This window comes from Rhinatrema bivittatum, chromosome 2 (genome assembly GCF_901001135.1).
Source record: "Rhinatrema bivittatum chromosome 2, aRhiBiv1.1, whole genome shotgun sequence".
In the NCBI taxonomy this organism is placed as follows: domain Eukaryota; kingdom Metazoa; phylum Chordata; class Amphibia; order Gymnophiona; family Rhinatrematidae; genus Rhinatrema; species Rhinatrema bivittatum.
The window spans coordinates 210,662,246-210,685,154 of NC_042616.1; the positions used below are offsets into that span (position 1 = coordinate 210,662,246).

At 42.1% G+C, this 22,909-nt stretch overlaps 1 protein-coding gene across 4 annotated transcripts in view; it reads right to left on the minus strand.

Annotated features, from left to right (window-relative positions):
• IGF2BP3 (insulin like growth factor 2 mRNA binding protein 3) overlaps positions 1–22,909 on the minus strand; it is a 355,866-nt gene that overhangs the window by 208,405 nt on the left and 124,552 nt on the right. For all 4 annotated transcript variants that reach the window (XM_029589081.1, XM_029589083.1, XM_029589084.1 and 1 more), the window contains exon 3: positions 21,806–21,854. In XM_029589081.1, the coding sequence (XP_029444941.1) occupies positions 21,806–21,854 (49 nt within the window). The remainder of the gene's footprint in view (positions 1–21,805; positions 21,855–22,909) is intronic.

Consider the following 22,909-nt stretch of genomic DNA (forward strand, 5'->3'; position numbering starts at 1 on the left):
CTGGAGCCAACCAATGGCAGCGGTAGCTGACGACCCTTTGCCCTTACTATGTCACAGGGGATACTGCTGCAGTTGGTCGGCCCCAGTGACATAGTAAGGGCAAAGGGCCGTTGGCACCATTTTGATTACTGGCAGCAGACGGCCCAAGTCCAGGAGATCGCTCCCGGACCGCTCCTGGTCCCCTGCTGGACCCCCAGTGACTTTTGGCAGGTCTTGGGGGGGTCAGGAGGGTGGGGGTTGAGGAAAATTAATTTGGCAGTTCTGGGGGGGGGGGGGGGGGGTCCCCACAGAAAGAGAAAAATTTTCTGATCTGGGGAGTGGACCGAAATGGCCCTCCCCAGACCTGAAAACAAAATAGGGAGAAAAAAAAATGTTATGCACTCCCCTAATTTGCTCCATAAGACGCACAGACGCCCGGGGACAGAGCCGGTTTAGCACAAATGTATTTATTTATTTTTAATTTTCCCCCTCTGAATCCTAGGTGCGTCTTACGGAGCAAAAAATACAGTATTTAAGTTTACTTAGGGAATAGGCACTGCTATTAATTGCATCAGTGGCATGGGATCTTCTTAGTGTTTGGGTAATTGCCAGGTTCTTGTGGCCTGGTTTGGCCTCTGTTGGAAGGATGCTGGGCTTGATGGACCCTTGGTCTGACCCAGCATGGCAATTTCTTATGTTATTATAAGGATACAATGTATAACAAGATTTTGAGTTGTTACTGGTGTTCTATAGGCCAGTGAGATGGTCAGATGGGGTTCTCTTCCTTTTTAATTGAACAGAGGTTAATGTTTTTCTATTTCCTGTATTGATACAAGTCTATGAAATGATGTTTTAAATATATAATACTTGTGTATCTACTATTGCCTGATTTGGACATTAATGTGCCTGCTAGTTTAGAAGTTCCAAAAAAAAAAAAAAAAACCCCCCACACAAACACAAAAACCCAAACTTTCACTGAGAGGGCACTGGATACCTAGAACAGACTTTCAGCAAAGGTGATCTGTGGCAGAATTCAGGTATACACAGATTGAGTAAGACCTGCAATAGAACAGGCAGATACAAATGGGGCAGACTGAGTGGACCAACATCTATGTTAATCAGTTTGTATAAATTAGAAATGGGGAGAACGGTCATGATTTTAAACCCCACCCATAATCCATATAATCCTTTTGACAGGATTTACTGGATTGCAAAACCACAGATCATGATAAAACTCAGCCAAGGAATCAGTGGATATGTAGCTCAATCCCATATATTGTCTAACCTCTTAAAATCTCACACTTGGTGAGCCCACGAGGGAGTGGAGTGGTAACCTAGTGGCTGGAGTAGTAACCTAGTGGCTGGAGTAGTAACCTAGTGGCTGGAGTAGTGGCTGGAGTAGTAACCTAGTGGCTGGAGTAGTAACCTAGTGGCTGGAGTAGTAGGCTGAGAACCAGGGAAGCCAGGGGTCATATTCCAAACCTCCCACTTATGCTCCTTGTGATCTTTCACAATTCACGTCGTCCTCCACTATCTTTGATACAAAACTTATACTAAGTCCTGCGGGGTAAGAATATACTGATCTCTATCTGTATGTGGCCTGCCTTGAGCTTAGATATGGAAAAGCAGGTAATTAAACCTAAAAGCCAATGTTTCTTCTGCTGGATCTCAAGACTTCAATAAAATCTTGCAGGGTTTTTGGCAATAATCCCATATTGCTTTGCTACTCCCTTCCAGAACAAAGTGCTTATTCAGCTGTCCTTATAAAAACAAATTAAGACATTAATTTCCAAAAAGGGCCTTCATAATAAATTTAGGAGGAATCAGTCCAGACTTGACAGAGTTAAGAATTAACCTCTTTGCTGTAATCCACCTGGAAATTTATCACCACCTACAAAATGGTTCCATTTTCCTAAGTGATCCATTCTTCCTTTAGAAGAACAAATGTAACTTCCTCTCTCCTTGTTTGGATAGATGCACAAGTCTTGAAAAAAAAAACAAACAATCACAACCTTCTGAATTCAAATGGAAAGGGATTTTTTCTTATTTTTAAATTAACAAAAAAAAGTCCAGACAGCTATTCAACTTGTGAATTTCTAGCTAAAATATGAAGCTTATTGCCTATACCATCTTTGTATTTTAGACTATAACCAATCCAGCATGCCAAGAAAGGCAACTGTATTCTAAATTACTGCTTCCAAACATACATTCTAATTTAACCAACAGACACTATAGTAGCTTTCTTAGCTGTATTCTATTTGGCTCGTGAAAAGTTATCTACTAAGGAAAAATATATATATCCAACAATTCATCTACTACTCGTTTTGATCAGCCACAAGACAACTTCCAATCTGTCAAACGAAGAGTCTTGATTTCAGTGCAAAACTGGCCCTTGAGAGAGGCAGTCCGAGTGATTCTGAGACAGCTAGCTCTAGTAAGAATGGAAAATATGAGCATCTTGGCCAATAAGCTGGATGATTCTGGATCTTTTCCATTACTTTCCTAATCAGTCCCATGGCAGAAACTATTATAGTGTGAGCCTAGAGGTCACAAAATTCATAACTGCTCCTCACTTCTGGCACGAGATCAAAGGGCTTTCTTTCACCTCTTACTCTACAGGCTTAAAGTTTGAACTTTCTCAGTCTTCCCAGCAATGTGAACAGCTGAAATACTGTTGGTGTCTTTTAGCTCAAATAATCACCTATGATTTGTTTTAAATTTCCGACCACAAAGTGGTGAATCAATGTCACATCCCAATTTTTGTATGCTTGCGTGTGAGAGCTCCCCTTTTCATTAAATGTATTAAATCCATCACCCCAAAGATGAGTCTGACCTCTAGGATCAGAAGAAAGCTCACTGAAGGATCCAGCCCGACAGCTGGCCAGTTCTTGATCATTATATGCTGAAGTGCCTGCAAATGAAAATCAAGTCTGGGCTTCTCTCTCGACAATGCCATTAAGGCCAGAAGATGCCAGCAATGACTGACTGACACTTGAGGAAAATAAAATTTGTATAACAGAAGTACAAAAGCTGTCTTTTGGCAACTTTACCTGGACCAACTTTTAAAATAATTTCCACAAGCCCAAGTCACATGATGAGGCATGCGTGGTCTCTCCCAGTTGATCTGGCCATGCATCCTTCATGCCTTGTGCCCGCAATCAAATTGCCAGACAGAGAAGAAAATCTCCTCCTTCCATAACATAGGTATTAGGGTCACCAGAACCTGTGTGAAAGCCTTAAGCTAGACCAAAGAGCAAAGCTAGGGATGGCTAACAGTTACCCATCCTGAAAAAAAAAAAAAGTAAACCTATAGCAAATTGCTTACAGAATTATGTAGAAATAAAACAGAAGATCCAGAAAGCTAGCTCACCGCTTTGCTGTTATGATGAACAGGAATTCTATCCTATAGCTACTTGTTCAGAGTTTTCCCCAAGTTAACTTGCTCAACTGCTTTTTCGATTGTCCCAACCCAATACATGATTTCTTTGGTTCAACAAAACTTGAATATATCCCTGTAAAATCTCCTCAGAGGTGCAAGCTATCTAAGACGTTTAATAACAAATCAATAGATTGAAACAAGTTGAAAGGCTAAACAGATTTGCTCTTTAGCTTGGAAAAAGACTGAGAAGGGGATACGATTGACATTTATAAAATCATTAATCGGGTGGAATGGATAAACAGAGAGTGGTTATTTTACCTATTCAAACACTAGGACTAGGGCATGCTCCAGGAAACTAGCAACTGGCAAATTTAAAACAAATAGTCAAAGTATTTTCTCACTCAGTGCAATTAATCTATGGAATCTTGTTGCCGGTGGACTTGGTCAAGGCAACTTAACAGAAGGGATTCAAAAGAGGATTGAACAATTTGGTGAAGGTGAAGTCCAGTACCAGTTATTAGCCAGGCAGACATGACAAATTTAGCAGTTATCTCTTGGAGTGAAATATAAGAAACAGGTCAACTGTTGGGGGATCTGCTGAGTGCTTGGGATCTGGATTGGCCACTTGGAGACCGGACACTGGGCTCGATGGACCTTGGTCTGACCCAGCATGGCACTTATGCTCCTCTTTTTTTTTTTTTTTTAAATGTTCTCTTTATTAATTATATCATTTACATCTTCTTAACATTAATGGAGATCTTATTGTTCATAACCATCCATACCTTACATTTGAATAATATGAACTATTTTGAATATGGACTAGAAAGAAAAGCTGTCAAGTTTTAGGTAATACCTTTTTATTGGCCTGAATTAATATCTAATGTTTGGGTAGTTGCCAAGTACTTGTGACTTGGATTGGCCACTGTTGGACACAGGATGCTGGGCTTGATGGACCCTTGGTCTGACCCAGTATGGCATATCATATGTTCATATATGATGTTTTTGCCTTGAGTGTGGGTACTTTTGACAATGTAAAACTTGAAGCACTTGAAATGTATATAGTTTTGATACATCCTGTTCACATTCACTTCCGAATCTGTTTTTCCCCTACAGAAGCTTTGCATGCAAGAACACAATGCAGTATTCCTCCTAATATCTCTTGCTGCACATGTGATTTGAGTCAGGAGTGCTATTTGAAGAACAGCTGCAGCAGAAAAAGCCTATCTACCTTTACCAGTGCCCTAGAACAATGAAATGCTACAAAAGTGGATGAGCAAGTAGATCGCTAAATATATTCTCTCTATAGCAGCAATTCCCAACCTGGGGACCACATGGCCATTACAGGGGGTCTGCAAGAAAGAATAAGAAGAAATTTGTTTGCTGACGATTATCATAAAAACCAGTGCATCAGACTGACTATCCATTATTTCTCAGTCTCCAGCAGATGGCAGATGCTGCAGCAGGATTCTGGATAGTGTGCTCCCAGAGGAGCAGACTAGGGCAGTTCACAGATGGTTGAGCTAGGACGGCTTAAAAGGGCTCTTGATAGCTGACCACTCGCTATTCTCCCTAGTCCCTGCAGGTCTCCAGCTCCTTTGGGGGGGGGGGGGGCTCATTTCCCTGTGGCCTCCTGTTCTAGCTTCCTACCACACTGGTATCCCCCCCCCCCCCTCTCTCTCTCTCCTAATTAGTCAGCCAGCTGTTCTGGGTGTTTCTCCGCCTCTGCCAGCCTGCCATTTCAAAAAAGAATCTCAGTGATAAAGTGCGCAGGCAGTGAAGTTTGCACTATCAGGCCCCAAGCACACAGGATTCAGCAGTGGTGGGGGCACAGCGTTGTGTGGCAGATGTTGTGCTGCTTAGGGGAAACAGCAGCAGATCAGGGCTGCTGGCTCCTCCTGCTTCCTGTGCAATAGGGGAGCCTCTAATATCCAGGAATGGCCCCTGCTGCAGAGCCTGGGTGTCTGTCACCTTCCTAGCCAGGTTACTACTTATGCAGGCTTCCCAGGCCCCACTGCCTCTGACGACCATATCAGAGGAGCGTGAACGAAGAAAGCAGAACGAGGGAGGGGGAAAAGCAAGAAAGTGAGACATGGGGTGGGGGGCAAGAGTGAGGAGATCAGAAGAAAGGAGGGTGAGTGAATGAGACTGGTGAGGCTGTGGATTTATGTGAGAGGCAGCGAGTGAGTGGCGAGTGGGGGGGGTCAACATTTTGGGATGTGCGGGGATAAGAGGGACTGTGAATGAGGCGATTGGAGGAGGAGGCGGCAGGGAAAAAGAATGAAGGGAAGGGAAAGATTGGGCAGTTGTGTGGCGAGGGAAGGAATAGAGTGCATGAGGATAGCTCATGGGCGCTGCTCCCTCAATTCCTCCCTTGCAGAGGCGGAGAGCAAAATGCCACTTTTGAATTTTAGACTCACCCTGTCTGAGGAGAGCAGGTGGTGCATGCTACTCTGCCCCCACCCTCTAAGGCATAGGACAGACAGCTGATTCCAGCTCAAAGAGGCATTCTGTACCTTACTGTCGGGCCGATACAGTAAAACGCGCGGGAGAACCAGCGTGCACCCGCTCTCCCGACGCGCGCCCAGGCCACTCTCCTGGGCGCACGATTCAGTAAGCAAGAGCATGCAAATGAGGGCCCGCGGTAAAAAGAAACATAGAAATGAAGGCAGAAGACGACCAAACAGCCTATCCAGTCTGCCCAGCAAGCTACACACTTTATCCTTTTTTTTTTTTTCCTTCCATTTTCTCTCTCACACCTGTTACTCTTGGCTTCCAGTACCCTCCAGCCCTATTTCCCCTCCACCCCACCACCAATGTAGAGAGCAGCGCCGGATTTGCATCCAAGTGAACATCCAGCTCAATTAGGGGTAGCAACTGCTGTAACAAACAGGCCACACCCCTGCCCACCCAGACTATACAATCCAGACTCTGTTGGTTGCTGTCCACACCCAGATCCTCCCTTCCACACTCCCCCTGCCGCTGAAGCAGAGAGCCATGCGTTGAAAGAGAAGTATCAGACTCTCTCCCTCGCCGAAACAGAGAGCTACACTGGACATGCACTGAAAGTAAAGTATCTGCCCAGCTACACCTCGCTTCCCTGTGAATACAATTTTTTTTTTTCCATTTTTCTTCCACATTACCTCTTGCCGTTGAAGCCCAGAGCCATGATGGAGTCTCATCAACCCTGTGCATGTACACTGAACAAGGGCATTATCTCCAGGTAGTAGCCCCATTTCCGCGAGAGCCACATTAACTATCAACAAATATTGAACAGCCTAATAATTGGCAATACCTATAGCCTATGACCTCACCGTTAATTTTACATACTCTTACCCACCAGTTTGGTTGGTTTTTTTTTTTTTGGGAGATAGCAGCCCTCCATCCTTCCGCTCCATGAAGGTGGAACACCAACCACTGGCCACTGGTATCCCGCTCCGTGAATGCCTCTGTGGCTACTGCCGCTCCGTGCAGTGTTTTGCTGCCTCTTTATTCGCGTCCTCTAGACTTGATGGATCCACAGTGTTTATCCCACACCCCTTTGAAGTCCTTCACAGTTTTGGACTTCACCACTTCCTCCGGAAGGGCATTCCAGGCATCCACCACTCTCTCTGAAGAAATACTTCCTGACATTGGTTCTTAGTCTTCCTCCCTGGAGCCTCAGCTCGTGACCTCTGGTTCTGCTGATTTTTTTGACGGAAAAGGTTTGTCGTTGTCTTTGGATCGTTAAAGTTTTTCAAGTATCTGAAAGTCTGAATCATATCACCCCAGCTCCTCCTTTCCTCCAGGGTGTACATATTCAGATTCTTCAATCTCTCCTCGTATGACATCTGATGAAGACCCTCCACCTTTCTGGTTGCCCTTCTCTGTACCGCTTCAATCTTGTCTGTCTCTTTGTAGATAGGCGCTAGGGACACTAGCGCGTCCCTAGCGCCTCCTTATTGACAGAAGCTGCGGCTGTCAGCGGGTTGGCAGCAGACGCTTAATTTTACCTGCCTCTGTTGTCGAACCCGCTGACAGCCATGGGTTCCGAAAACGGACGCCGGCAATCCCTTTTTCATACACATGAGCTCCCAATCTCTCACACACAAACACACACTCCTTCACAATCTTCTCATATAGGCTCCCTCTCTCTGAAACCCACACAAACATCCCCACACTCCCCCTCTTACCAACCAAGCTGTGTCTCACACCCTCCCCCCCACACACCTCTCCCTCACACACACACTCTCTCACCAGCATCCCTCCCCCTCCCCCCATATAGGCTCCCTCTCTGAAACCCACTCATGCATCCCCCCATCCACCCTCTCTCTTACCTCCCATGCTCTCATACCCTCCCCACCACCACCCCCTCTTACCAACCATACTGTCACCCTCCCCTCTCTCACTGGCATCCCCCCCCCCATGCTCTCTCTCACACCCTCCCCGACATTCTCTCTCACCGGCATGCCGCGGGACGCACTCCATTCTTGGTGAAGATGAAGGCCCGGTACATCGTTAACGGTGAAAAGTGATGTCCCCCGTGTGCCGCGAATGGCGTGCCGGGCCTTCATCTTCGCCGCATGCTGCAAGACGTGCTCCGTTCGCAGCATGCCGGGGTCTCCTCTGCCATTTTCTGCGTAGAATTTGGCAATTCTACACAGGGAGGAAATTCTGCGTTCCGCAGTAGCGCAGAATTCCCCCAGGAGTAAAATTAAGCCCTGCTCCAGGGTAATTACAGTGGAAAGTAGACTTACCCAGTTTTGGTGGACATGGACTCAGATCACCGAGTCTTGGAAATTGCAGAGGAACAAACTCCTGGGACTGGATTTCCCACTTTCACACACTTTTATGGTCCCCCTTTGCACCTCAGCAGCAAATGCTACTGGTGCTGAAAGTGCATTTAATTCCTGTATCATCCTGGGATGAAACATCTGAAGTGGTGCGTCAGCAGTAAAACGTTAGTTGACACACGTTGGCCCTGATCATCAATAAGACTGCAGAAATCAAGGTTCTTCAGATTGTCGGTGTTTCCTTCTTTTGTGTTTAAAAACATTTCTATCCCTGTAGTACTTCAATACTCTAACATATGTCGGCACAGATTGGGGCAATGGTCTGCTTGGAATATTTCAAATTTCAGTTAGACCTTTGCAACTATTACTAAATAGCCATGACCTTTGATCAATATGCAAGCTTTTCTTCTTCCCACTCTGATTATAGTAATCTTCTGCCGCTGGGGACACCTTGACTCATTTGCAAGCAAATACAGGTGCCACAGAACTCTACTGCTTGCTTAGTATGGATGAGGGGAGCAAAAGCATAATTCTCCTATGCTGAAGGATCAACATTGGCTCCTGATTAGAAAGAGGACCCAATATAAGATCACCTTGCTGATACATAAACTGCTGAAAATTGACTCTCTCCCATAGATTAACCAAATGCTGCAAGTGCATAATCCTCCGAGAATAAATGTGTTCACTTTGAGAGGCGTACTTGATATTCCCTCTGTTCAGCATACACATCTTGTAGATAGTCAAGAGTGGACATTCTCAGTTGCAGGACCAGTTTTCTGGAACACTGCCTATGGAGCTATGCATGCTTGAATACACCAAAATCCTTCAACCAAAAAAAAAACAAAAAACCCCTCACTATTGAAGACTTAATTGTTTACTATGGCGTTTAAGGATTAAGATGCAGAAGACTGCCTATTAATGATCGTTATTCTTGTCTGCTACGAGGATTTATTGTGTTTTGTATGTTTGTTTTAGTGTTCTATGCTTCTTTGATGTATGTTTTATTGTAATCTGCTGGATTGGTGGCATATAAATTCTCAAAATAAAATAGTCTGGATGTTCAAAGGGATGTATTGCACTACTTACTGGCACCAAATTAATGTTGTAAGTCTGAATGTTATCTTATGGTATTTGGTAGCACAGAAAAGAAATACTACTGCAAAATCTTTCATTGCTCATTTAATCCAGAAAGTGGTGGCTTCTGCATATAGCTGTAAGGGCATGTATGAGGGGGCAAAAGAGGTAGTTCCACCAAGGCACAAGTGTCATCCTGGGCAGCAGGTCAAGCAGTGCTGGAGGAGGTTTGCAGGACAGCTATTTGGGCCCCTTGCATACCTTCTTTAGGCACTACAGGTCAGATACACAAGGTAAAGGAGGATGAGGATGCTTGAGGAGGAATCTTGAGGGCAGCCTGTGCGCCTCTTCCTATCCAGTCTAGGACAACTTGGGTACTTCCCACATATCAAGAATGATCTGGCAGGAAAAGGAAGGTGAAATGTCATCTTACTTATTTCCTTTCCTTGAATTGTGCCAGACTAGTCCCAGTTTCCAAGAGTAGGCCTAGGCTGCTAGAACTTTAGGTCTTCTTAGTGTTTGACCAAACAGCCTTTAAGAGTAGTCTTCCAAGGTGTTATGGTTGTGGACCCCTGGGCCGAGGGGGGGAGTTGGCACTACCTGTAGGGAAGAGCCCCACAGATCCCCACCGCCATCAGGTGGAACTTCACCAATACCAGTGCATGTTCCTCTTAGGTTGACCCTCAGGTGCCAGGGTCAGTTGGTCTTAGGAGGGGGCCTCTGAGGTGGAAGTCCATGCAGGTGGGAAATGCTGCAGGCCAGCACTCTAAGGGATCAACGGTAGGACAGTCTGGGGTCTAGTTGAGATAAAGGCAAGTGGAATACAGCAACATCTGTGTCCAGGCCGTGGTCATAGGCAGGTGGTGAAAAAGTAACATCGATGTCCAATCCAGAGACAGATTCAAAGCCAGAAGATCAAACCACAAGGAAGACAGAGGGGGAAGACGAAGACTATAGGGACACAAGAAGATGCTGAAGACAGACGTGAAGAACTGACCACAGACAAGAAAGTTCAAGGACAAACAGGCGAAGGGTTCCACAGACAGAAGAAACAGAGACCGGAACCACAAATCAAGACAGGCATGCAGGCAGTACTCTGCTCCAAGAGGAGTCGATTCATTGCCAAGACAGGGTCTTGAGGCGGTAGCCGGCCTAAAATAGTCCCAGGAGGTGATGTCATTGGTGGGTGCTGGGCATCCCTTCCCACCACTAACCCTGTAAGAAGGGCAAGATCAGGCACACACCTAGGATAGACCTGGGGAGATTGCAGCGGCCAGCCAGGAAGCTGCATTGGCATTCCCACTCCACGGAAATCCTGGTGGGTGGTCTTCCCTGGTGTCTGGGAACTCTTGAGGTAAGTGTGGCAGCTCATGGGAAGTTATGAACCGCCAAATGCAACACAAGGTTTGAGTTGCCTCCTGTTTTTTTTTCACTATAGATTTTCTACTTCAGCATGGCTGGAGCTTGGGGAGGAGAGAACAGTGGATTATATTTGGACTGGCCAGTTAGCAAATGTGGTTAATATAGTGTAAGATTTTTGTTCTGAAGAGTTTTGTGCTTTGAGAATACTGGATGGGCAGTCTGCTACGCCAGCTCTAATAGGGATGAGATCAGCAAAGTTGGCTCAAGCTCTCAATCTGCTGGTGTTAGCCTATTTTTCCACCTCTATTCTGTCCTCCTATCCTTATTTCAGCCAGGATTTAAATCCAGGCCTGTCTGTTTTATTTTAATTATAATTTTTTTTTGTTTGATTATGATTGTACTACTTGTCACCCACCCTGAACATCGGAGGGTGTGGGTAATAAATCCTTTTAAATAAATAAAATTCAAGGAAAGTGAAATAAGATTAAGTATCACCTTGAGACCTGTTCTGGTTAACTAGCCAACAGCATGCCAACAGACTCTGCAGGCAAAGCAATTGAGTTCTATTCAATGTCTACAAAAAGCTTCACTACCAAAGCAACATGCATATGATCATCATTAGCTACTAATGCAAATGTTTTTCATTTTCAGACTGTAGCGATTCCTCATCACAGCCCTGGATAATGCTACTCATGGCATCATAGCTCCACTCAATTCATAAATAAATACTTTGGTGCTCTGCCCTTATGTTTATCCATATCTTCCTTAAGGCTTCCAAGACTAGAACAGCTGTCCTACCAGATAATGCAGTGATGACCATTTTCGAAAGTTCTGATTTGATATGCAGTGGTGATTTATATATTATGTAAGAGTAGTCAAAGTTAATAGATGGGCAATATGATGTTGTTCTTCAAAGTGATTTCAGTGTCAACTTATTTTCTGTAAGTTATGAGTGATGAAAAATCCCCCCAAATTCTTTTTTTTTTTTATGTATAGACAAGAGATTCTAAGATTGCAACTCAGTATATTTAGCACTACAGAGCATCTGAAGGACTAGGGGTCCAGCCTTACATGATATGGCCTCACCAAAAAAATAAATCCTGTAGTCGACACACTGCTTCAAATTTTCTACCATCAATAAAAACTTGAAAACTGGCTACTGGTACGTACATGCACCTCAGAATAGTTTTCCCCACAAAAAGAAAGTGGCTCAAGAAACTTAGTAGATAACGTTTGAAGGGTGTGGTTAAAATAACTGTCTTAAGGCGCAGTACAGTGTCTCACTCCCTCAGAGATGCTTTGGGGGAATAATTTGTTTATTGTCATTGATTTATGAGTCTATTATGTATATTACTTATGTTACACCGCATGGAAATTTTGATTTGCAGTATACAAATATTTTAAATAAATAAAATAAGTGGTAGTGGTGATGGTGGTGGTGCTGAGGAATAAAGGAAGCAGCATTTGAGCCCGACACAATTGGAAAAATCTTGATTCTTGTGTTTTAAGTATTACGTTTTGAAATCTAAAATTGTTTTCCTTCAAGAGTTCTAGATGTCTACATTAAGATGTGCAGAGTGATACTGTATTAGGGGGAGAGCTATGTTTGAAGGTTGTGTTCTTATTGGTTCATTCAATTATGTGTTACATTTTTCAATAAAACAATTGTTTAAAAAAAAGGAAGCAGCGTTGATTGTCAAATGTTTTAGGATTTGATTGAAGTCTCAAGGAGGAAGAGTATCTTAGAGGTGCAGAATGGGGTGAGTGTGGAAAGATCCCTGGCTCTTATCATAGGATGCGAGAACAATCCAATATATCACACTCCTGGATAGGATTGTAAATAGTCAACAGAATCATGATTTTTCATTTAACCAACTACACACAAAACATGTGTATTGCTATCTATGTTGTATATTATGGATAAAAATTCTATGTGGTGTGCATAACTACATATCACTTAGTCATACAATATCCATCCTAAACAAAATATTTTAAGCCCAACCTTTGATGGCCATAGTAATACAAGTATTCAGGTATTTATGATAAACTTTTCCTTCAGATATCATATGACTGAGTCCATGAAATAATAAAAATGTACACATACACAAACTGTTCATTCAGAAGTCAGAGGCCATCTGATTTCCTAGAAAATTATTATTTGAACTAGTCTCCAGTCATGGGAGAATCTAGTACTGAAATTAAAGAGATAGTTACCACATTAGGTATCAAATTTGATTGACAACTTTTAACCATATCTCAAGCCTAGTTCAGAAAAAAAAATGTTTTACCTTTTATTTGGAGTTTCTTTTTTTTTTTAAAGATTTGTCAAATTTGAAAGCTTTAATGCATATTATGGTATGAAACAAATGACAGCTAAAATGGACCAAATGGTCCATCCAGTCTGCCCAGCAAGCTTATGATGGTATCTGCTGCACTGTGCAGGTTTACCCCCATTTTTGTTTCCCCAGACCATAAAAGTAGAGGGCCTCATTGATTGCTGTCTAAATCCAATTTCCCTTTTCCCCTGCCATTGAAGCAGAGAGCGATGATGGAGTTGCATCAACAGTATGAAGGCTTATTGGGTAAGGGTAGTAATTGCCAGACCAGCAAGTTACCCCCACACATTCATTTCCATCCTTTAGTCTCTGTTCTGTAAACAGAGTTTCATCTACTCCATCCCTATCTATGGTCTTGTTAACCAGCAAGTGTCCTTAAAGTATGTGTTTAATATTTCCACTATTTGTTACTCTAAATATTGTTCCTTCTCACCTTTCAATTTCACTATACTGCTTCCGACCTCCCTTCTTTCACTGATATATCTGAAAACTGTTTTGTCTCCTCGCTTTAACTCTTTGGCCATCTTTTCTTCCGCTTGACCTTTTGCTTTTCTTATTTTTTTGTCTCCCTCAGTTTTAACAGACATTCTTCCTTGTGTTCCTTTTTTGGGATCTTTATACTTCTTGAATGCTGGTAACGGGATATCGAGTTAAACGCAGATATCAAACAGATTTGTACATCAAAAAGTGTGATATGTTTTAATCTGCCCTTGTCTGAAAATTTATGTAGGATGCACGAGTCGTACAATTAGAGTAAGTTTATTGGAACATCTATCGCGGATTCATACCGAGAATCTGTCAGCCCCGATAATTCAGCATTGTATTGAGCAGGAGCATAGTTTGATCAATTACGGTGGACAATAATTGATCAAGTTGAATGGTCCATCGGAGGAGGTGATCATGCAGCACGTTTAAACTATTGTGAACAATTTTGGATTTATAAACTGAACACAGTGATGCCTAATGGTCTTAATCAGAAACTGGATTGGTCCTCTTTGCTGAATGGGTAGATGCTTCCTTTCCATTGATTCATTTGAATTATGAGGTTGTTTATAAATACCATGACAGAAGCAGACATCCACGTCTACACCAAACAATTGTGTTTGTCGACTGGAGTCTTTAATGATCAAAGCCATCACTCCCCTGACAAGGATTTGATTTTTCGAAACATGGCTGTGTCGGGAGACTCTTCAAGTTAAACATAGTAACATCTAAGTCAAGTAAAGTTCTAATGGAAGATTTGTCAAGTTACATACAGTAACATCCAAGTTAAGTAAAGTACTATTGAATTTTGAGGCTTTAACTGTTTGACACAATCTGACCTGGATGTGTGGGATTTGATTTTACGATTTGAGTGGGATTCGACATGCCTAGTGGTTTTCGCAAGTATTGCCACACAAGCAGTTTTTGATAAAAAAATTTAAACAAGATCTAATGTGACAGACAAAATCTGTCACATTAGAGGGTGGAAGGTGGTGAATTGATAATTACACAATCAAGTGAGACCAGACAGCAACCATAAGGATGGTGCTCTGTTAAGTGGTCAATATAAGAAACTATCACTCTTCCACTTTACAATTATTTTGGTTGACTAAGTTTGTTTTTGAACAGAAGTATTATACCTCTTTTTTTTAAGTTGCAAGCGGGGGTTATTAGTAATACTTTTCGGACATTGTTTTTGCACAAAGATACTCCTTCCCCTTTTCTGACCTCTGTCCTTTCTTAGCAAGTTATAGCTTGGATGGCCATAACCCAATAATGAGAATCAGTAAGCCAGGTTTCCATAACAGCAACAATGTCCAAGTCTGCCTCCACCATTAGGACCTGAGGTCTGGAATTTTGTTGCCCAGACTACGAGCACTTGTAGTCATAGCTTTCCAACTGATTTTTGTATTCACCTTTTCTGCTTTTTTGAAAAAAATTGTTACTCTCCCTTCTCTCTTTTTGTTTTGCTTGGGGGTGACCTGCCAAATTCACAGGCCACCTCCTGCCATACCCACTCCCTAGTTTAAATGCCTGATGAAGTATGATCTGAATTTTTTTAGTTAGCATCCTCTTACCTGCCACAGACAAAATGTAAGCCATCCTTACCATATAATCTTTTATTGCTCCATATACAGCACCAGCCTCCAATGTATCCAAAATTATTTTATTTGCACCAGGTTTTGAGCCAGACACTGAAATTATCTACATGGCATAATCTTTCCATGCCCTTTCCATGAGCAGATACTACTTCTGAAAAGGAAATAGTCTTTGCCATGTGTAATCTTCTCCCCTAGATTTTGGAAATCTTCCTGTGCTTTGTGGTCACCGTTTCTAGTGAGGTCATTGATCTCCAGATGGATAACTGATAGAGTTCTCACTTGCATTGACCACCTGGCTTGCATTTCTATTAGTTGAGGAACCTAGAATGCATTTAACCATTCTGTCCCCATCAAAATGAGTTCCCAAGCTGGTTCTTCTGATGACTGAAATCTCCCAGCAGAAGCAGCTCTCTCTTATGACCTTTGACCGTACTGAAGGGTTTCTGGGTACATTGGGTGACTATTTCCCTTTCAGACATCATTTCATGTTCTGTTGATGGGGCTTCATTTTCCAAAGCAGAAAATGCATTACAAATATGTCCTGCAAATACCAGCCTTTGCTCTATTAATTACAAACTATTATTTCAATGCACTCTGGCCACATTTCTAAAGCTAGAGATTTCAAATCATGCAGCAGCAAAGGAAATATTTATTTAAAATCTTTTCTATACAGTCATTAAGCTAGATGCCGTCACAACGGTTCACAATATCACAAATATAGCAGATAGAACAATATCAGCAAGACGTCAGTCTATATTATAGCTAAATTAAAAATTAAACTTCTCTGGTCGCAAGCTCAGGTATTGTAATGCCTTACTTCATGGCCTTCTGGCATATTGTATTCACCAGTTACAACTGATTCAGAACTCTGCTGAAAAGGTAATATTTGGGGGGAAATATTTTGATCATGTAACTTAGCTATTGCAAGAATTATATTGGTTACCATTTACTTCACAAATTCAATTCAAGATCCTTTGTTTTATTTTTAAATTTTTTCACAGAAGTTCTTCTTACCTTAGCAACCTGATTGTAAAATATGATTTTGTTTATAGTGTACAATCGTAACAAGAGCTTTTGAAACTCCTATCACCTAGGCAGATTTTTTTTTTTAAATTCATGATACAAATTTTTCTTTAGCACTAGCTTATGCTAAGGCTAGAAAAGGAATACTTGAAGTTTAGAAAGCAGTTAAAAGGCTAGCTTTTCTCTAAAGCATTTCTTCAATTTCTGTTTTCAGTTTTTCTTTAATGTAGATTTTTTATTAAGAATCCCTATGGATACTACCACATAGATACTACCACACTGAATTGTTGTGTTTTCTCAATAGGATATGCATTAGTGGTAAATTACTGTCTTTTCATAAGAGGGGTATTGTGCCTGCAAGTAAAGGGAGTTTGTTTTGCTTTTACTAAGATGTCATCAGAACCAGAATATATCTTTTTCTATATGGTGAGTTGTATGGATAATGCCCTAGTTCTGCTCTGCACCCATTTTGGGGGGTTGAGGGGGTTCCTGAGGATGCAGAATGTATATTTACCTTTAGCCCTATGATGGTCACATGTTCAGTGTCACACATGTGAGAACCATCTGTCAGGTGTGTCCCGGCTGAAAAAATGTTGAGAACCACTGGTCTTAGATACGGCAGCTGGAATTCAATACCAAGAAGTGCAGAGTCATGCATCTGGGGTGTGGTAATCAAAAGAGCTGAAGGGTGAAGGGTTGTTGTGCACAGAGCAAGAGAGGGACCTTAGGGCAATTGCTTCATCTTCAGATCGCCAGACACTGTGTGACAAGGCAATAGCTAAAGCCATAAGAATGTTGGGCTGCACAGAGGAATAGCTAATAAGAAGAAAGTGATAATCCACTTGTACAGGTCCTTGATGAGGCTTTACCTGGCGTACAGTGTTCAGTTCTGGAGAATGTATCTCAAAAGGGACATTGACAGAATGGATGCTGTCCAGAAAAGGGCGACCAAATTGGTCAGTGGTCTCCATCAAATGACACGAGGAAAGACTGAAGGACTTAAATATGTATTCCCTGGAGGAGAAGAGGTGCAGCGGAGATATGATACAGAACGTCAGATACCTGAAAAGTTTTAATGATGCACAAACAAACCTCTTCCATTAGAAAGAAATCAGAAAAACTAGGGGTCATGAAATGAAAATCCAGGTAGGACAACTCAGAACCAACATCAGGAAACATTTCTTCACAAAGTGGATGGTGGATGCCTGGATTGCCCTTCCGGAGGAAGTGGTGAAGACAAAAACAGTGAAACAATTCAATGGGGCATGGGATAAACACTGTGGCTCTCAAGGCTAGAGGATGGGAATGAAAAAACATGAGTGCATGGGGGTAAACTTGGTGGTGTGGTGGTTACTACCCTTAACCAAGCCGCCTTCATACTGTTGATGCAACTCCACCAGTACTCTCTGCTTCAATGGCAGGGGGAAGAGGATAAAAGGGGAAGCAGATTCAGACAGCAAACAAGGACGTTGACCTCTGCGGTCAGGGAAAGCAAATAAGCTAAAGGGGTAACTTGCTGATACAGCCATTACTACCCTTCACCAATAAGCATGAAACCCTTGATGCAACTCCAACATTGTTCTCTGCTTCAACAGCAGGAGGTAACGGGAAATTTGGACTCAAACAGAAACCAACAAGGGCCCTGACCTTGATGGTCTGGGAAACTGATAAGTGCAGAAACTACCATGAGCTTGCTGGGCAGACTGGATGGACCCTTGGTCCTTTTCTGCAGCCATTTCTATATGAAATTTAACTTAAGGACCTAACATTAATATTCTGCCAGGTCACCAACCTGAGAACCTTTTTTGTACTCTCCTCTTTTCTCTCCCCCTCCCCCTCACACACACACACAATTACAGCTGGAGTAAAAGGTGGAAGCAGCCATTAACCCCAACCTGGTACTCTTGTCTTTAAAAGAAAATTACTATTATCAGGAGCTGTGTGTTAAGATTTCTACAACAAAAGCAAAACTCTTTACAAGCAGTACAGAACATTAGGTTTCCTAAAAAGAGTTAACACCATTACATTCTAAAACTGCTGCTATTCTTGTTCTTCCCTTCATGGTTTCAAAGTCAACCATTGAGAATTACATTTTCAAAAAGTTTTCTGTCCCACTCTGTCTCTCCTTGTCTTGTCAGCATGCAGATCACCGACTGCGAGCACCAGAAGCAGCACAGTTGGTGATATGCTGACAGACGAGTCCCCAAGAAGCAGGAGCTCCTGCCCCCCTAAGAGCATGGCCTCAGACTAGTTAACTGCTAAACTGGAGCTCCCATTTAAGTCTTACCAGTGTTTGAGAGAGGCTGGAAGAAATGTTTTTTTCCATTTCCCATTCCCACTCAGCCTTACTGCTATATTAAAACTATGTGGTGGGTGGAAACATTGCTGTTTCATAAGCTGGTATATCATTAGTGAAAGACCTACACACAGAATGCACATAATTAAGTTTTAATATTTCATGGCAAATCACTAGACCCAGCACTGGATTTGACCGTGCTGCAGCACAAGCTCCCTAAAGTACATCAAACTGGCGGATCCATTTCAAGCCAGAGGCCACGAGGTAGGCCCTCTTAGGTGCATTCACCTTTCAAGAGTATCAGTTACACCGGGTTAATTCACCGAAATATAGGCTTCTGTTACTATTGGTGTGCACAGCCACCAAGGGGGTCGGGCAGAGCACAAAGTCAAAGGGAATGCTGAAACCTGCAACTGTCATTTCTTACAATTTTGCTAGTTTCTGTCAAGCTGTGAGATGAGTGAGAGATAAAAAGTGGGGCAAGATCGAATAGAAAAGAAAAATTAAAAGACAAACAAGTACACATCAAGGCAAATGAACATTTGTTTTGAAACAAAAGTGTCAAATAGTTACAACTGCATTAAAGCACTAGCAAGAGTTAGATTTGTAATTTTTTTTTTGTTTTTCTTTTTTTTTTTTTTTTAAATGCAGACAAGACACAATGAGGCATGCAGAACGTCTGCACAGGGAAGCGTTGGGGTATACAGTAAGTCTGCCTGAGGTGCAGAGAACTCATCACAGCAGTACCTCGGCTTCCTCAGAGCCTTGCAGTGCAACCAAACAAGGGGAGGGGGGGAGGAGGGTTAGGCATTTATTATTCTTCTGAAGTTATTAAAATGCTGATCTTTCATTTTAATAATAATTAGCTGAAAATGTCAGTGCTGGTGCTTTAAATCCAGAGAGGAGGCAAAGGCAAGCGGCACAGGGCAGCTGAAAACCGCAAAATGCAGCGCAGCACGGCCGAAAGCACGGAAGCACATATGTAAAGCAAGCAGAGGCAACTGCGGTCCCAGAGGAGCACCAGCATTTCCTACCCTTCCCAGCATCTTACATGCTTCGCGTGCAGCTGCATCTAATGATGTCAAAAAAAGGAATATGTAATCATCATGCCACCATTTTGTGTGGGGGGGGGGGGGATTGTTATAAGGTATTCCTACCCCACAGACTAAAACCGGGATCAGGCGCTCCTCTGCACAGAGTGAAGGGGCAGAGACTGCCCAACCACAATCTTTTCATGACCTCTGGCCTTTCCTTAAAAATCTAATCCACTCCTGCCACACAGGGGCCTTTGATTCATCAAACTCCTGAAACAAAATGTAGGAAGGAACAAAGTATCACACAAGCTATCAGGTTGTTTTTCTAGTGAAAGGTAAGGGTGGGGGAAAACATGTAAATGGATAAATGGTGGTCTGACAAGAATCTGAAGTGTGGTTTTTTTTTTAATTCCTCATATCACTACCGCTCACTCCAAAAGAATGATTTGGGATCTCCTTCCACTTTATCAGTACATGACCAAAAGGAAGCCGTCCTCTGGGAATACCCATCAAAAATCTGCCAGTCCTGAACAGGCGGCCACAGAATGATCACAGAAAGCTACAGGCAGACCCCATAGACCATGGGTTTTAAACAAAATATTCCACTACAAGGTTTACTAGTTCTATAGCGAGAGCTGTTCCAGAGGCCTGCGTGATGTATGAATACTAATTAAAAAGCAAAACAAAAAAGACACAAACACAAAAGAAATAAACTTTCACAAGTATGTTTCAGCCAATTGCATGAAAGGAAGCAATACTCTAAATTAAATACCAAAAAAATAAATTCACATGCACATAAGGTATAAAAAATAAAAAAAAGACTTTAAATGGGTTTCGTAAAAGAGTATGGAGAAGTACAAAACTCAACAAGTTACAACTGATATCTTTTTGCTGGCTTAACACATTTGTGACTAGCTTTTGAGAGCTATATTCTCTTTACTGGGTCAATTTAGATAAAGCTAGTGACAAACATATTACATTAGGCCAATATAAAGGTATAACTTACAGCTGGTTTGTCGAGCTATCTACTTCTATGTATCCAAGTGGACTAAAATAGCAACCACATTTTTTCTAGCACACACTATGGCTTCTGCCTTTATTTAAACTTTGAAGGGCACCTCTTAAAAATGCAGAGTTTCAATCTACACCCCCCATTTCCTACTACACCTCTACCCTCCCTCCCCGTGCTTCTAGTTTTAGTGGGGAGGGGGGGGTTTACCTTCCCCTAGACTACCATACGGAGAGTATTGAAAAACAGACGTCACTGCTGATGCTTTAAATCCACAGCAGCCGCCACACAGGGACAGTCCAGATGCATTTGTAGTGGAGAGGGGGGTTCACCTTCCTTATGTACAGAGAGCCATCAGGGTGAGAACCCATCCCGGTTTTTTTTTAGTTGCCTAACCAGCTATACTACTAATTAACAATGAATCATACATTCATATTTCCTTCACTTTCAATCAAGTCACAATACTCTCCTTGTGATATAAGTCTGTTGCCATGGGAATGACTGATGACATACTGGATATAATCATACAAGCAAACTGCACTTTCTATTTATACACCATTACCTTAACACTATTCAGGAGCGAGAAGGCATTGAAAAGCAACTTGCCTGGCAATAAGATTTTTTTTCCAATTAGCCACACACATTAGAATAGTTAAAATCAAAGGAAAATTTCATAGTCAACACACAAATCCTAGCATAGCTTAAATGCATTGGTTTGACTTCATGAAAACCAACATAGTATTTTTTGTTCTATTACCATTTCTAAAAGTACTTCTTCATGAGAGGGGAAGTTTGCGCTCGTTATTTTCAAAACAAAATACAAAAAGAAGTTGAATTAGAACAAGTTTGTAAATTTGTGAGCAGTAGCACTAACCAAGGCTTTAGCCCTCGGAGGACAGAAAAATGCCTCCAGTACCTGAATGTAAGTCCACTGAAGTGGTGGCTGATCAGTTACAAAAACAGGGGGGGGGGGGGGGAAGGCAGTACCCTCTTTGAAATCTCGACAACCGACACTACTTCTCACAAGTTTCACACTTGGGTTAATTCATCTCCTTTTTGTGACCAGTTTATGCACATCTAATTTTCTGAGAACTAAATATAAATTTCAGAACTGGAAAAGGAAGGGTGTTACATATTATGATTACAAAAAATGGAAATTAACTTACTTAAAAAAAAACAAAACACACAAACTTAAAATCACAGTAAGATACAAAACTGGTCCGTTGCAAGTCCCCTCTGTGTGTCAGGCATCGAGCTTTAATATTGACCTAAAAGGGAGTTAACACTAACTACAGCAGCAATGACAGCAGTTAAACTGATTTCTAGAAAGCCCCAGTACACAGACCCCCCAAACTGGTTTGACTTTCCAAATCAGAAGATGATGGAAAAAAAAGGCAAGAAAGTCTTGACACACAAGCAAGCCATCCCAACATCTGTAATTTAAGGATATTAATTCCTACCTCCCACTGCAAATGAGGCGGGATATTTCTGATCTGAAGCTTCCGACTCCTGTGGATGAATGAAAGTGGAAAAAAAAATTACAAAAAAAATGCAAATCAAAACAAAAATAAAGCAAAAAAGGGAAAACAAGGTAAAGAAAACAGCATAAAGGCTGAAAACTAACTTTATTATTAAGAGTAAATACCCAATTCATTGCATTTCCTTCTGGTGATTACTACATCAAACAAGGTTGGAAAAGCAACAGAAATCCACTTCACAACAGTCGATTTAATGGACTACTGTAAAACATGCACACCACTCCAACCTTCAGGAACAAAAATCTGTAGATACATGCCAGAGAAATGGAAAAACTTGTGCATCGCAAAATATGCTCAATCCCTTCCAGTGACACCCTGAAGACACAAGATAGTATTTTCCACCCCAGCATAAAAGCAGCGTGCATTATGCTGCTTCCTGATAAAAGTTGCAAGTATGTTTCTGGGTTAGGAAAAAAGTAGCTAGATTTAGCTTGTAACTGAATAGCCTAACTAATCACATTTTAAACACTTGGATTCCTAGCATTCTTGGCCTTTGCCAGCGCCATTCAGTTAGCTCATTGTGTTCCTGCATTCATTCTGAAGGGGAGGAGGTGATGGGGGGCTTAGAATCTATGGGTCTTATTATATAAATAAAAATGTTTACACCGAGCAGCAGCAGATAAAGGTAAGAAATCTCTGCTTTCACACTTTGGTCTTCTTACTCTAGTCGCTACCAGGGGGGGGGGGGGGGGTAAATATTCCACATCCCACAAATGCTAGTAAGGACCCCATAATGCTCAGGATTCTCTAAAATGTATCAAGAACAGTTTCCTGATATAATCAAATGCAAAAAAAAAAAAAAAAGACAACTTCTACCTAATGTAAATCATAGAAGTAAAACTATTCTTACAAGAGAAAAAAAATGGGAAAGGTACAGTCCTGCAGAAGAAAGTGCAATGAGCAGGCTATGAAACCACATGCAGGCATTCCTACTACCAAGCAAGGCTTGCTCCACTGGAGTTAGAATAATCTCAGCAAAAGGGTCCCGGGGAAGCGCACACACACACACACACACCCCCACACACC